The 11858-nt window shown below is 46.7% G+C and overlaps 1 protein-coding gene across 1 annotated transcript in view; it reads right to left on the bottom strand.

Moving 5' to 3' along the window:
- The window catches only part of FAM83A (family with sequence similarity 83, member A), an 11591-nt gene extending 1215 nt beyond the window's left edge, over positions 1 to 10376 (bottom strand). Inside the window, 3 exon segments of the mRNA XM_010185936.1 lie at positions 5192 to 5316; positions 6790 to 6957; positions 9801 to 10376. Coding sequence (XP_010184238.1) covers positions 5192 to 5316; positions 6790 to 6957; positions 9801 to 10376 — 869 coding nt within the window.
- Positions 10377 to 11858: the final 1482 nt, after the last annotated feature.

The raw sequence follows: 11858 nt of genomic DNA, 5'->3' as shown, positions 1-11858 counted from the left end.
ACTCTTTCCAAAAATAAAAACACTACTTTGCTATAAAGTAAGGGAGAAACACCACAATAGTTTTCATTCTGGTAGTCCAGAGACACCCTTTAGGAGACCCCATAGCTGTTAAATTCTTTTCCTTTAATGTGCTTCCCTAAGCCACTTGGCAAGGGTAAATCTGTGCTCCTTTACAAAACCACATCAGTGTGATTGCGCTGCGCAGGCTGCCTTGTCTGAGCAGCAGCACATCAACAAAATGAGCAGAGATGAGAGAATGAAGTGTAATCACTCTCTGCGCTGACTGGGGCTCAAGCTGTGCAGCAAAGGATATGGAGCTGCATTAGATTTGAAGCCAGGGTTATTCTGTGTCGGCGCAGCTCTGCCCCGGTTATTCCTGCGTGGCTTTATTTGCACAGGGACTGCCGAGAGCCAGAATTGGCTGTAGGTGTGTGCACTTCAAATCTTGTTCTTGCCATGTTGTGACAAAACTGTGAAGCTCAGTGGGACTGACAGCCTGTGCTGATGCTGAGGGAATACAGGCAGACGACTCGCATCAGGCTCCCCTTCACAGCATTCTTAAAGAGAGCTGGGTTTGGGGCATACTTTGGTTTTATACTGTTGCTTCAGGAGTGAAGAAATCACTGGTTTGATGCTACAGGGCAACCCTATGATGTACATTTTATGACTGGACATGAAAATGCACAGTAAGTTACCAGAATACAGGTACTTCTCATCCATTTCATTTAAATAATTCTAAACGGGGACAAAACCTTGGGTGCCGAGGGAAACAACGCAGCAAGGCAACTCCACGCTGTGTGGGTAACATCTGCTGTGCCAGCTCAACATTGCCTTTATTCACTGAGAAGCACTGTAAGCCTGTGCTCGTCCTTCAACTGTTACGGAGATAATAACCCAGGAACAAATATAAAAAAACACGCACTGTCTGGGACATCTACACTGAAGGTTACAAACTCATGTGGAGTGGCAGGGTTATACTTTATGTGCTAGAGATAGATCTAGTTTGTAAGAGAAAACTTAGAAATAAAAATACACTGCACTTAAAAATGACATTTAAAAACCCAACAAAATCAGTGGAAAAAACTGTTGGCCCAATTTTCATAGTTTACTCCCACGTATAATTTCCTGGAGTATGTGACAGACAGATACTCTCATTTGTGGCACATCAATTTTATCTGTAACCCTTGTGAGCAGAGAAAGTCAGATCCAATTTTTAATAGTCCAAAGGTTCTCCATGGACTGATGGCAGATGGGTGAGCTGTAAAGTAACAAGGTGAGACCTGTGTGATTTCAGACAAATGTCTGTGGACTTGTAGTGTCACAGCACTTCACATTTGCACTTTGCTGAAGTACAAAGCAGAACTTCACGTAAAGACTTAACAGGCTGTCATTGGCTTCATTCGAAGAGGAAATTAATCATTTTAGGTTTTAGGCCATTGTGCTCCTTAGTTTACCATTCTGAGTGCTCCTATGCAAAAGGCTCAGCGAAGTCTCATTGTCACTATCTGCTCAGAAGGATCGTTTTTCCACCATGCCTCTTTGAGCAAAGCACATCAGGAAGAAGAGAAAGCACAAAGAAGTGCTGCCTATGCTTAGGGCCAGGGCTGTGGCACTGTGTTGGGTTTCTGTGAGGGGTTTTGGTTTTTGGTAGCTGGGGAGGGCTATGGAGATGATAGCCCTGTAAGAAGATGCTAGCAGCTCTCCTGGCTCCAATTTCAGACCCACCTCTGATCAGGGCCAAGCCAATCAGTGCCCCTGTAAATTTATGTATTTAAGAGGGGGGACAGTGCATGGCCTCCCTCTCTTGCCCTGGCCCTGACCAGCGCAGGCCTGGTGTAGCCCCAATTTAAGCTCAAGCCCCGCTGCAGCTCCAGCCCAAAAGTGAGAGCTGAGAACTGTTCAAGAACCAGCAGAAGAAATCTGCAGTGGAGAAAGGAGTGGGATGTGAGAACAACTGTGCAGACCTCACTAACCGAGGTCAGTGGAGAAAAGAGGAGAGGGGGTAGAAAGAGGTGCGTGGAGCAGACATTCCCCCATAACCCATGGTAAGAGTGCACGTTGACCCCGTGCAGCCACTGGAGGTTCACCGGTGGGGCAGATCCACATGAAAAGGCGGCTGCACCTGAAGAAGCCATGACTCCATGGGCAGTGTGTGCTGGAGCAGTCTGTGGGAAGGACTGCACCATGTGGACGGGTAGCCCACACTGGAGCAGTTCATGAGGAAGCTGCAGCTGTTGGCAGACCCATGGAGAAGATCATGGAGGACTTTCTCCTCTGAGAGAGGTGCCACGTGGAAGTAGAGGAAGAGTGGGAGAAGCCCTCCCTACCCCTGAAAGAAGAAGGAGCAGCAGAGACCACATGGGATGAACTGACTGCAACCCCCAATCCCATCTCCCTTTTTTTCTGCTCTGGAGGGGAGGTAAAGGAACAGGGAACAAAGCTGAGCCTGGGAAGAAGGGAGGGGTGGAGGAACGTGTTGACTTTAAGGCCTGGTTGTAGATCTGGTTATATCTCTCACTATTCTGATGCCACTGGTAACAAATTAAATTGTTTTTCTCCCCAAGATGAGTCTGTCTTTTGCTCATGACCACGGGGTGGTCACGGTGGTGAGCAAACCCTCCCTGCCCTTTGTCTTGGCCCACAAACTCTTTGTTATTTCTCATTCCATGTGGGGGCAGGGGGGAGAAGTGCGTGAATGGCATCATGATGCTCAGTTGCCCATTGGGCTTAAACTATGACAATCACGAATTCAGTCATTAATAGATACTTCTCAGCTGTCTTTCCAGGGCCTTGTCCCAGAATCCATGTCCTGTTCTGGATCCTTTCGTTTATAATCATCTGAATCAAAACCCACCTCTCCTGTCCAATCCTCATTTGCACTGGACTTGTTTTTTTTCCGAGCACACCCTCTGTGTCACTGCAGCCACAGATCATTACAGATGCTCTGATCCCTTGCAGCACTACAGTAACATGCAGCATTACACACATTTCATCTGAAACAGAAGGACTGGGGTTTTCAGCTGAGCTCAGGTTTGAATTAACCCACACATTAGCGTTGCCTGCTGGTGGGGCAACTTCTGTATGAGAAACCTGCTCCACCTGAACCAATGTGCTCAGCAAAGCACCCCGGTGTCAGCTGTTGGAGGCTCTGAAGAGGCTGGGGGCTTTCACAGCAGCAGCCGGGCAGGTACTTGGCTGCCCCTGAGGATCAGGGTCTGTGCTTTCTGCTGTTGTCATTTTGCCTTCTTTAGGAGCACAGAGTTCATGCACTAGCTAACGTCTAATTAATTCAAAAATAAAAAGGAATAACATAGTTATCATAGGATGGAGTAGTGTAACACAGAGAAGGCAGAACGAAATACTGCATCAGAACCTCACACCATAGACACTGGCAATACGAACTGAGAGGAAAGCTGTAACTTAAAGAACTTCCTCATGCCTGCCCTTGTGCTGATGCTTGGCTGGAGCAGCCTTCAAGCTCCTCAGCTCCAGCCTGCCCTGTGTGCCAGGACCACACTTACCCACACTGACCCAAGCCATAGCTTTTTAATGTGATTTTTGAAAACTAGTATTAGTTTTAACATCTTGTGTACTAGTTTTAAGATGTATTTCAATTCGATTTCCAACAAATGTATTGCAGAAGAGCTTGAGTCTGTTTTATTCAACATCATTCTTGTTTACACCTGCAGAGGTTGGTGGATAAGGTTTAGGGTTAACAGAAAACTTTCAGATTCATAATTTCAGTGACAGCTAGCAAGCCTACAGCAGCGTCATGTACTGATAGCCAGCTATAACCCACCTGAATCAGCAAACCAGTGCTGAGCATGCTGAAGTTACATTGTGCATAGATTTACTGCTCATCACCCTCTCTGCTTGCTTGCTGGATAGGGGATTATGTAGTTTGACAAGGCTCTCGAGGTTAGAAGATAATTGCAACAGCAATGAATGACAGAAGTGGCTCTCCATAGGACTTTGAGGAGTTTTTGGTTTTGTTAGGATTGCAAAGAGAAGCCAAAAAGCAGCTTCTTGGCTAAAGAAAATAGACCTTGTTCTGTCCTCGTTCTCCCACACATCCTTCACTTCTACTCTCTCTATAAATCTGCTGTTGCCCTTCCAAACATCTTTGGTGAGGGATTAAAAAAAAAAAAAGAAAGAACAAGAAAACCACAGAACCACCAATAAAAAAACCCAAACCACTGAGTGTTCACTCATTTTTGATGATTCATTTGGAAACTGAATGAAAACTGGATGCCCACCGCTGTGGACAGCTGAGCTCCTGCAGCCTACGCTAACCCCGTGAATTCACCTTCATTACTGGAGTTAGGTAATCTTCCTGGTGGCAGTTTTATCAGACCAGAGGCATTTAAGCTTCCAAATCATAAACTGGGATTAAGAAAAACAATCTCTTCCTTTTAATTAAATAATTACCTCTTCTCTTTTTGTTATCTGGACTTCTTGGATACACTCAGTCGTTTGTGAAGCTTATCTATGTAGCCATGAGGCTCAGGAACTTTATTTGATGCAAGCTCAGTCTCTCCTGAAATTCCCTGACTAAAGGATCTTGGATCTTAATTAAAAACCCAGTTGTTGAAATGCTATATCCTCTACCTGGAATAATTAAAGCAGCAGAAAATAGAAGAACAGACTTAGCTCACAAAAAGAAAAAAAAATGTAAAAGGAAGATACAACAGTTGTGTAGACACACACTGCCTACCTGTTAATGAAACACAAGAAAAAAAGTCTCCAAAGTATTGCTGTTTTCCTTTTAATCACTGAACTTGTCATATGGAGAACAAATCCTCAGACAAGCTGAGTGACACACGCTACATTAACGGATCCCAGGGGAGATGGAAATGTATCACATCTCCTCATCACAGCATCTGAGGACCCAATGAGGAAAGCATAATATTAAGCTATACACATTTCTAGTTCTGCTCCAGGGTTGCACCAGCAAAGTTGTTTATGTTAGTTTTTGAACATTTAAATTAAATCCCATGCTCCATAAAGAACCAACATCAGCCTTGAAGGAAGTTCAATGCATTATTGGAAAATGGCACATATTTGAAAACATGAGGGGTTTTTGTTCAAAAACCTTCTCTCCTGTATAGAAATTCCCACAGCACTTTTCTGTGAAGTAATATTAAAAACCATAAAAGAGCACCTAGTGATGAACTACAATGGCTTATCTCACCTGTAAGATCCAGAGAGCACGTATCTCCAGTCAGAAATAAGAAATTTTTCTTGTATTTGTCCTGCAAATTTCCTGCCCGATTTGGCACAGTAAACCTCTCCAGTAACGCTGCGGACTGAAATATTCTGTAAAAAAAAAAAAATTAACAGAGTGAATTACATTTATTTTTTTCAAATGAAAAATAAGCAGGAAAGGGCCCTCCCCCCACTGTCTTTAACTCTTCACTTTCCCCAGTGTCTGTTTTGATTTCTTCATGGACTGTCCAATGTTTTATTTGGAAGTTTGGCTGGAGGAAACCCAGCCAAGCTCTCTCACCTGCCCCAGGGTTACTTGTGTCACTGGGGATGTAAACTTGCACAGACATTTACCCAAGAGAAGCTGTGCTGTGTAATGGTAACTGATGCTGCCCCAACCAAAATGAGTACAAGATTTGTCCGTGGCTGAGAGCAGGCTGTCACCCCTGCTGACACCCAGCAAGGATTCGCTCTAGCTGTGAGCTCTCTCGTTTTTTACGTTGGCTATGGCACAATAGGACGGGGCAAAACCTCGGCTCTTCCAATCCATCTGGGCTTGCCAGGGGGTACAAACGCTGTCCTGCAGGACCAGATGCAAGCACATGTTGAGTGGAGGAGCAGGGCAGACTGGCCCATGTGATGCTCTGCACTGTTCCTGTACCTAAGCAAGGACATTTAAGGCAGCCCAGGCACCCAGACGTGGCTCTGCTGTCCGTATGCACACACTGTAGGATCAAGGCCGTTGTAAATGAGTGTCCCCAAGGATGTGGCTCACACATTGTTGAAGCCTGTGTATTGGAGCATCACACACATTAAATAGCACAGGGTTGTTCTTCTTATGGAGTGGGGGTTTACAGACGTGCAAACACGGTTATGAGAATGTTTTATTAATTTCAGTGTCTTTATACATTTGGGGTGGAATTCACCTGATAAAACACAGGCATCTGGTGCATGGAAGATGCCCTCAGGTCTCCTGCCTGCCCTGCAGCTGCCGCTCCAGAAAGCTGCCTGCCTCTGCAGTATCAGCCACCCCCACCGAGATGCCACGGGTGCCCCACAGCATCTCAAGCAACAACTGAAACAGTCCCCAGGAGGTTATTTTTAAGGTCAGTTCCCTCCGGCAGAGATGAAAGTGGACTACGCTAACAGCCAGCTAAATTTGAGGCATTATCAGTAAAAAAGAGCTTTAACAACGTGTTTTATCAGAAAACGCCTACTGCAACCACAGTATTGCCATGCAAAAATGTTTCATGCAATCACTACCCGTGGCTGCCAGACCACAGCTGCTGCAGTTACCAAACAGAAGCAGCTGTAAAGCTTATGTTTGACAACTCTACTGCGGGAAGTAAGCTCTGTTTTAAGACTTCAGGGCCCAGATTACTTTAATCTCAACTTCCTGTAACATCCATGGAAAAGTGTTGGCATCTTCAGAGGGAATTAGGTGCGCTAACGCTTCCTCTGGAAATCCCTTGCTCCCTTTTAATTACAAGGTAGACTGACCCCAGCATAACCATGCTTCTAGCTCAGAGTGCCTAAAGTTGGGCGGACAAATCCGAGCCTGAGCGCTTCACAGAGCCACGGTACCTTGAAGAGATCCTCAGCAACCTGCAACTTGTCACACATCTCTGAGAAGAGGTTTATATTGCCGTGGTCGAGCAGCAGGTAGACAAACACCATGCGCTTGTTGGCTGCCTCCAGGAGGTCACAAAGGATCTCCGTGTCTGTGAACACATCCATCACGATGGCGAGCACCTAGAGGGAAAAAAGCAAGGGCATTAGCAGAGGCAATTTACACAACTTAAGGTTGCCTGTGAGGACACTGAAATGAAGTTTATTTGTTTAAAAAATTAAAACAAAATTAAAATTGTGTAAAAACACAAATCTTTGGAGATATGTGTGGATACTTCTTTAGGTTTTCTCCCCGAGTGCCTGAATCAGTAAATCAATGTGACATGTTGCTTCACTGTTTTATTGCTCATAGAAAGCCAATATAACACACAACACACGCACTTTGGTTAAGCTCTTTTAATCCTAAAACACAAGATGACCCACAAATTTGTAGGCGAGATTTCAGCACTAGGAACTATATTGAGGCGCCAATCAGAGAATAATAAGGACGTAGCTAAAGTAAGAGACCGCAGCCCTTGCCAAACGTCTGGCTGGCTTTTGTAAGATGCAGGCGTGCATTTAGCAAGAATCACTGGATGACGCTTTCTCTGTTCTGACTTACACCTGGAACGGTGCTGGAGTTATATCCTCAATCTGCTGCTGGTGGTGGGGTGGCAGACTGCAACAGCTCCACCTTTTCTTTTTTTAAATAATGATTTATAAACAGTTTCAGTTTAACCATACATCCATGCTTCCCAGTTCACAGCTAGCAGGACGGTGTGTGAAAGTCTCAGGACTGGGCACAAAAGCCCCCACAGCGACTTAAACGCACGACCTCCAGTGTGGATCGAGGAAACTGCAAATTTGATATAAACCCAATTCCACGCTCTAGGCCCCGCAGTCGGCGTTGGGCACGGCCTCATGGAGGTGCTGCTCTTCACTGACATCTGCTGCTGTCCATGGAAGAGGTCATCTCCCCAGGGCAAATCTGCTAATTCAGCTAATACCTGACTTACCTTCAGAGGGTGTCTACTTCTCCACTGACTAAAAAGGGTAATAATTGATAATTGCACTCACAAGATACCATCTTCAATCAAAACAAACTGTACAGTATCTCTGCAGGTTTGTCTCACTAATTGGTTCCAACCTGCCCTGCCTCTTGCTCCAAAGCCTGTGCCCACAGCTGCCAGCGAGCTTAATCCCTTCGCCCCCACGGAGAAATCCCACAAGACCAAGCACATCCTGTGTGGCCGGCAGCCTGTTCGGGCAAGCCGAATTATTCACGGATCCCACACCTTCCTCCCGCTGCCACAGCGCGGTGCTTCAGAACGAGCCCTGCCAGCGCCAGGTGAGAGGCACAATTATGTCCAATATCCCACATCCACACTCGCTCTGCACTCACCTTGACTCTTCAGATGGCACAATGCTGTGTCCAGCCTCGGCGCAGCTCCACACCACTCTCTCTAGCACTGCTTTTCCACCAGCTGCTCTCAATTTGTATTTCTGACTTTCCTCTCTTACTTGCAGTACCTCTCACTACTTTTGCCTAAATTTAATTTTATTTTTATGAGATTTTATATTTTCATTTTATTTGTCAAGGTCAGGCTTGATGGGGCTCTGAGCAACCTGATCAGGTGACGTTGTCCCTGCTCACTGCTGGGGGGTTGGACCAGATGATTTTCAAAGGCCCCTTCCAACCCAACACATTCTGTGATTTTATTCTATTCTTTTCTATGATTTTATGATTCGTGCCTATTGCACAAATCTATTAAGGTTATGGGACTGCTCTCCAATCCTTTGCAGTTTGATGACATCCACAAACACAGTCTTTCTTCTGTCGTTTAAGTCGTTAATGGCTATATCAAATACTAGGCTATCCAGGATAGACCCTTATCAGATACTAATTAATAAATGCTGCCACTGAGAAACCGTACTCAAAAAGCAGTTGCTGAATTTATACTGTGAGTAAGTGTTGTTCAGCAGCCTCTTGTCATGTAAATTAGATGGTTAAGAAGGTCATGTGAACCAGGGATTTATATTACATTTCCCACTGTTTCCTCTGCAAGTTTTCTCCTCTTGGAACAGAAAATGTGCTGATTTTATTATCCCAGAGACATTTCTTCTGTTCCTGTATCTTTCTGGTGCTGCCAACTTAAAATAACCAATACAATTTTCCAGCTGTGCTGAACACTTGTAGCCCTCAATGGGGCGGTTGCCAGTGGGAATCCTTCTCCCCTGCCATTACCCTCAGCATTTGCAGACCCAGCACTGGCCCTTGCAGGAGAACATTAAAGGTTCAAGTGGAAGGTGTCCCTGCCCTGAAATGTCAAACATTTTTTCCAGGAAAACAGGAGAGCCACCAGAACACACTGGACAGAGGCGTTTTGTCCCCCTCCAGCTGCTCAACCTCTGGTTTCAGCCTGGCTCACAGCTGGCACCTCTCTGCAGCCCCCTGTCACTTTGTCTGTGATCAGGGGCATCATCTGCACCTTTCCCATGTGCCAAATTACACTGCAGTCTCCCTATGGAGCCCACATGGCATTTTTAGTGACACTGGCAACATATCAGGGATCAAACGTCTTTTTCCTGAGTAACTTCCTTTCTCCGAGCACGGCTGCTGGCGCACCAGACACACACACCGTTCTCCAGGCTCCCCTTCATGCACATCTCCCACAAATCCCCTAAAACAACTGCCAATGGCTCAGAGCTCGCTTTAGCCTAATTCTCGCTACCGGTGCAACGGTCTGAACGGAGCAAACCACCCTGCTGGTGGTGCACAGGAAGGGACAGAGCCCAGCTGCCCCTGCTACTGCACATTTGCTCTGCTGCTTAAGGGGAGCTGAAAAGAAGGGGAATGCCTTTTTTTCTAAAGCAAAGCTACTCTGCAACACACAAGGCTGGCTCAGATCAAACATCACATTTACTTCATCTTTTTAGGAGCAAGAAGACAACTGCGCGCAGAGGGACCAGCAACTCCCTCCCTGTACCTGAGTGGTCTTGTTGATGTACCGCCGTATGATGTCTCTGATGTTGCTGTTCTTCTCTGTTTGGAAGTACACAGTGGCAGTGGATTTTTCCTTTAAATAGGGCTTCTCCGCCGTAATCCACGTGTGCAGCAGGGCTGGCTCACTGCTGTCAGAAATGGTGGGGAAGTAGGTCCCTGAGGGGAGCGACCCGGCATCGTTCTGCTTTGGTGCAGCTGCCCCATCCGCGACCAGGGACTCCCGCGCGTAATAGGACTCCGTGGCGTGATCCTTGATGTACTGAGCTTCCACTGAGGAGAGGAAATCCACCTCGCCCTCTTTGCTTAAAGTTTCGAGGTAGGAGTCTGTCCCACCATCCAGGAAGGCGTCGGTGGCCAACCTTATGCTTTCGTTGTGGCTGAAATCCGCTTTTGTCAGCTTCGGGGACTGGTTCTTGATCTCCTCCAGCCTTTTCCTGATCTTGCCCATGTGTCTGGAGTGGCTCATGGTTCTGTGTCGCAGCAGCCGATCTGCCAGGCAGGGACCATGCGTATTCACTGCGCAGGCAGCGCAATCTTCCTTCTTGTTTGGAGACTGCATTCTGGCGTGAAATTGCCTCGGCAGAGCAAATTAACTATGAATAAAAATAAAGAGATCTTATTACCTTAGGCAAATTCACACTCCCTGATTTCGTTGGTACAATTATCTTCAAAAAAAACCCTGAAGCTTGCTTCTCAGGTGGTGGTATACTTCAGCAACAATCTGTCTCCAGATGGGACACAAGCGCAAAGCTGATTAGATTGCCTATCTGAGAGGCACCCACCTCACCCCCAGGGCCTGCAGAGGACTTGAGTCCAATTACCCGGGCCGTCAGATTCGGTTGTATTTCCCTTCCTGTCGCATCCTGTGAATTGTGAGCAAGGAAAGCGCTCAAGCAAAAGCAGGTAGGTTCCCAAGCATGATTGCACAATCTTCAAAACAGCTTGAGGCTTCTCTGTCTTCCCATAGTATTCGTTAGGGAGCAAAAAAAACTCCAATGTTGAACAGGGACAGAGACTTCAGCCATGTCCATAGCTCCGGAACAGCAGATAGGGTCATGGACTCTTGTCTGCACCTACATGTTGCCAGGCAGGCTTAAAAATAGACTTGAAGTTCGTCACTGTGCCCCGTCCGTAGTATGGTGCTATTACCATAGGCGATTCACTCGTTTATTTCTTTAAAGCTTTGTGACTATGCCATCCTATTAAAGAAAAATACCCCTTCCCAAACATCCTGAATATTATGCCATGGGAGGGCTGTGAGCTGGCCTCAAAGCATCAGAAATACAAACAGTCATCACTTGATTGTGCACATTTAGGGCTGTTTGGTTGGTTTCTTTTTTTTTCCGGGCTGCAGCTTCTGGAGTCACGTTGTCACGGTGGCAGCTCGGCTGCTGTGTCATTAGCAGGATGGAGGTGCAGGTTCGCAGCAGGGTGAGAGGCGCAGTGCCTGCAGGGAGCAGGGCCGACTGGTATAACTGCGCGGGGGTGAGGAGGGGCAGGGTGGGAAGGCACCTGCCTGAGGTATGCCATAAATACCTGCGTGCATGCTTTTACGCAGAGGCACGTGTGACACACTTTTCTCACACAGGTTGGGTTTGCCCTCGCCCTTCACAGCTCTGCATCCATAAACCAGTGTTCTGCAGCTCCAGAGGGGAGGGCAGCATTTGAGTCTGGGGTCTTGCATGGGGGGTACGGGCTGCTGTGGGCACGTCTGAGCAGGAGAAGGGTTCTGCTGTCCTTACCAATGTGCTCTGGGTCATGGACATCTTCAGGGCCAGCGTGACATAGGCCCAGTTTTTCCAGGGTGACTTCCCAGATTCTGGGTCTGTGTCAGATGCCTTATGGGGGAGAAAGAAAAGCAATTAGATGCGAGGATGACACCAACATATATATGAAAAGAGAAATGGGTATGAATAAAAATTTTTAATCCCAGAGCCATGGAGGGCAGGAAACACCCATCTGGGGGCTGAGGAGAGGTGGTGGTGGGGCCCACACCAGAGCTCCTGGTGTGATTTTTTTAAAACTATCATGTCCCTTCCCC

The sequence above is a fragment of the Mesitornis unicolor genome, unplaced genomic scaffold (genome assembly GCF_000695765.1).
Source record: "Mesitornis unicolor isolate BGI_N332 unplaced genomic scaffold, ASM69576v1 scaffold16746, whole genome shotgun sequence".
Taxonomy (NCBI): Eukaryota; Metazoa; Chordata; class Aves; order Mesitornithiformes; family Mesitornithidae; genus Mesitornis; species Mesitornis unicolor.
The sequence above is the reverse complement of the archived record's forward strand: the minus strand, read 5'-3'. Positions and strand labels throughout refer to the sequence as shown.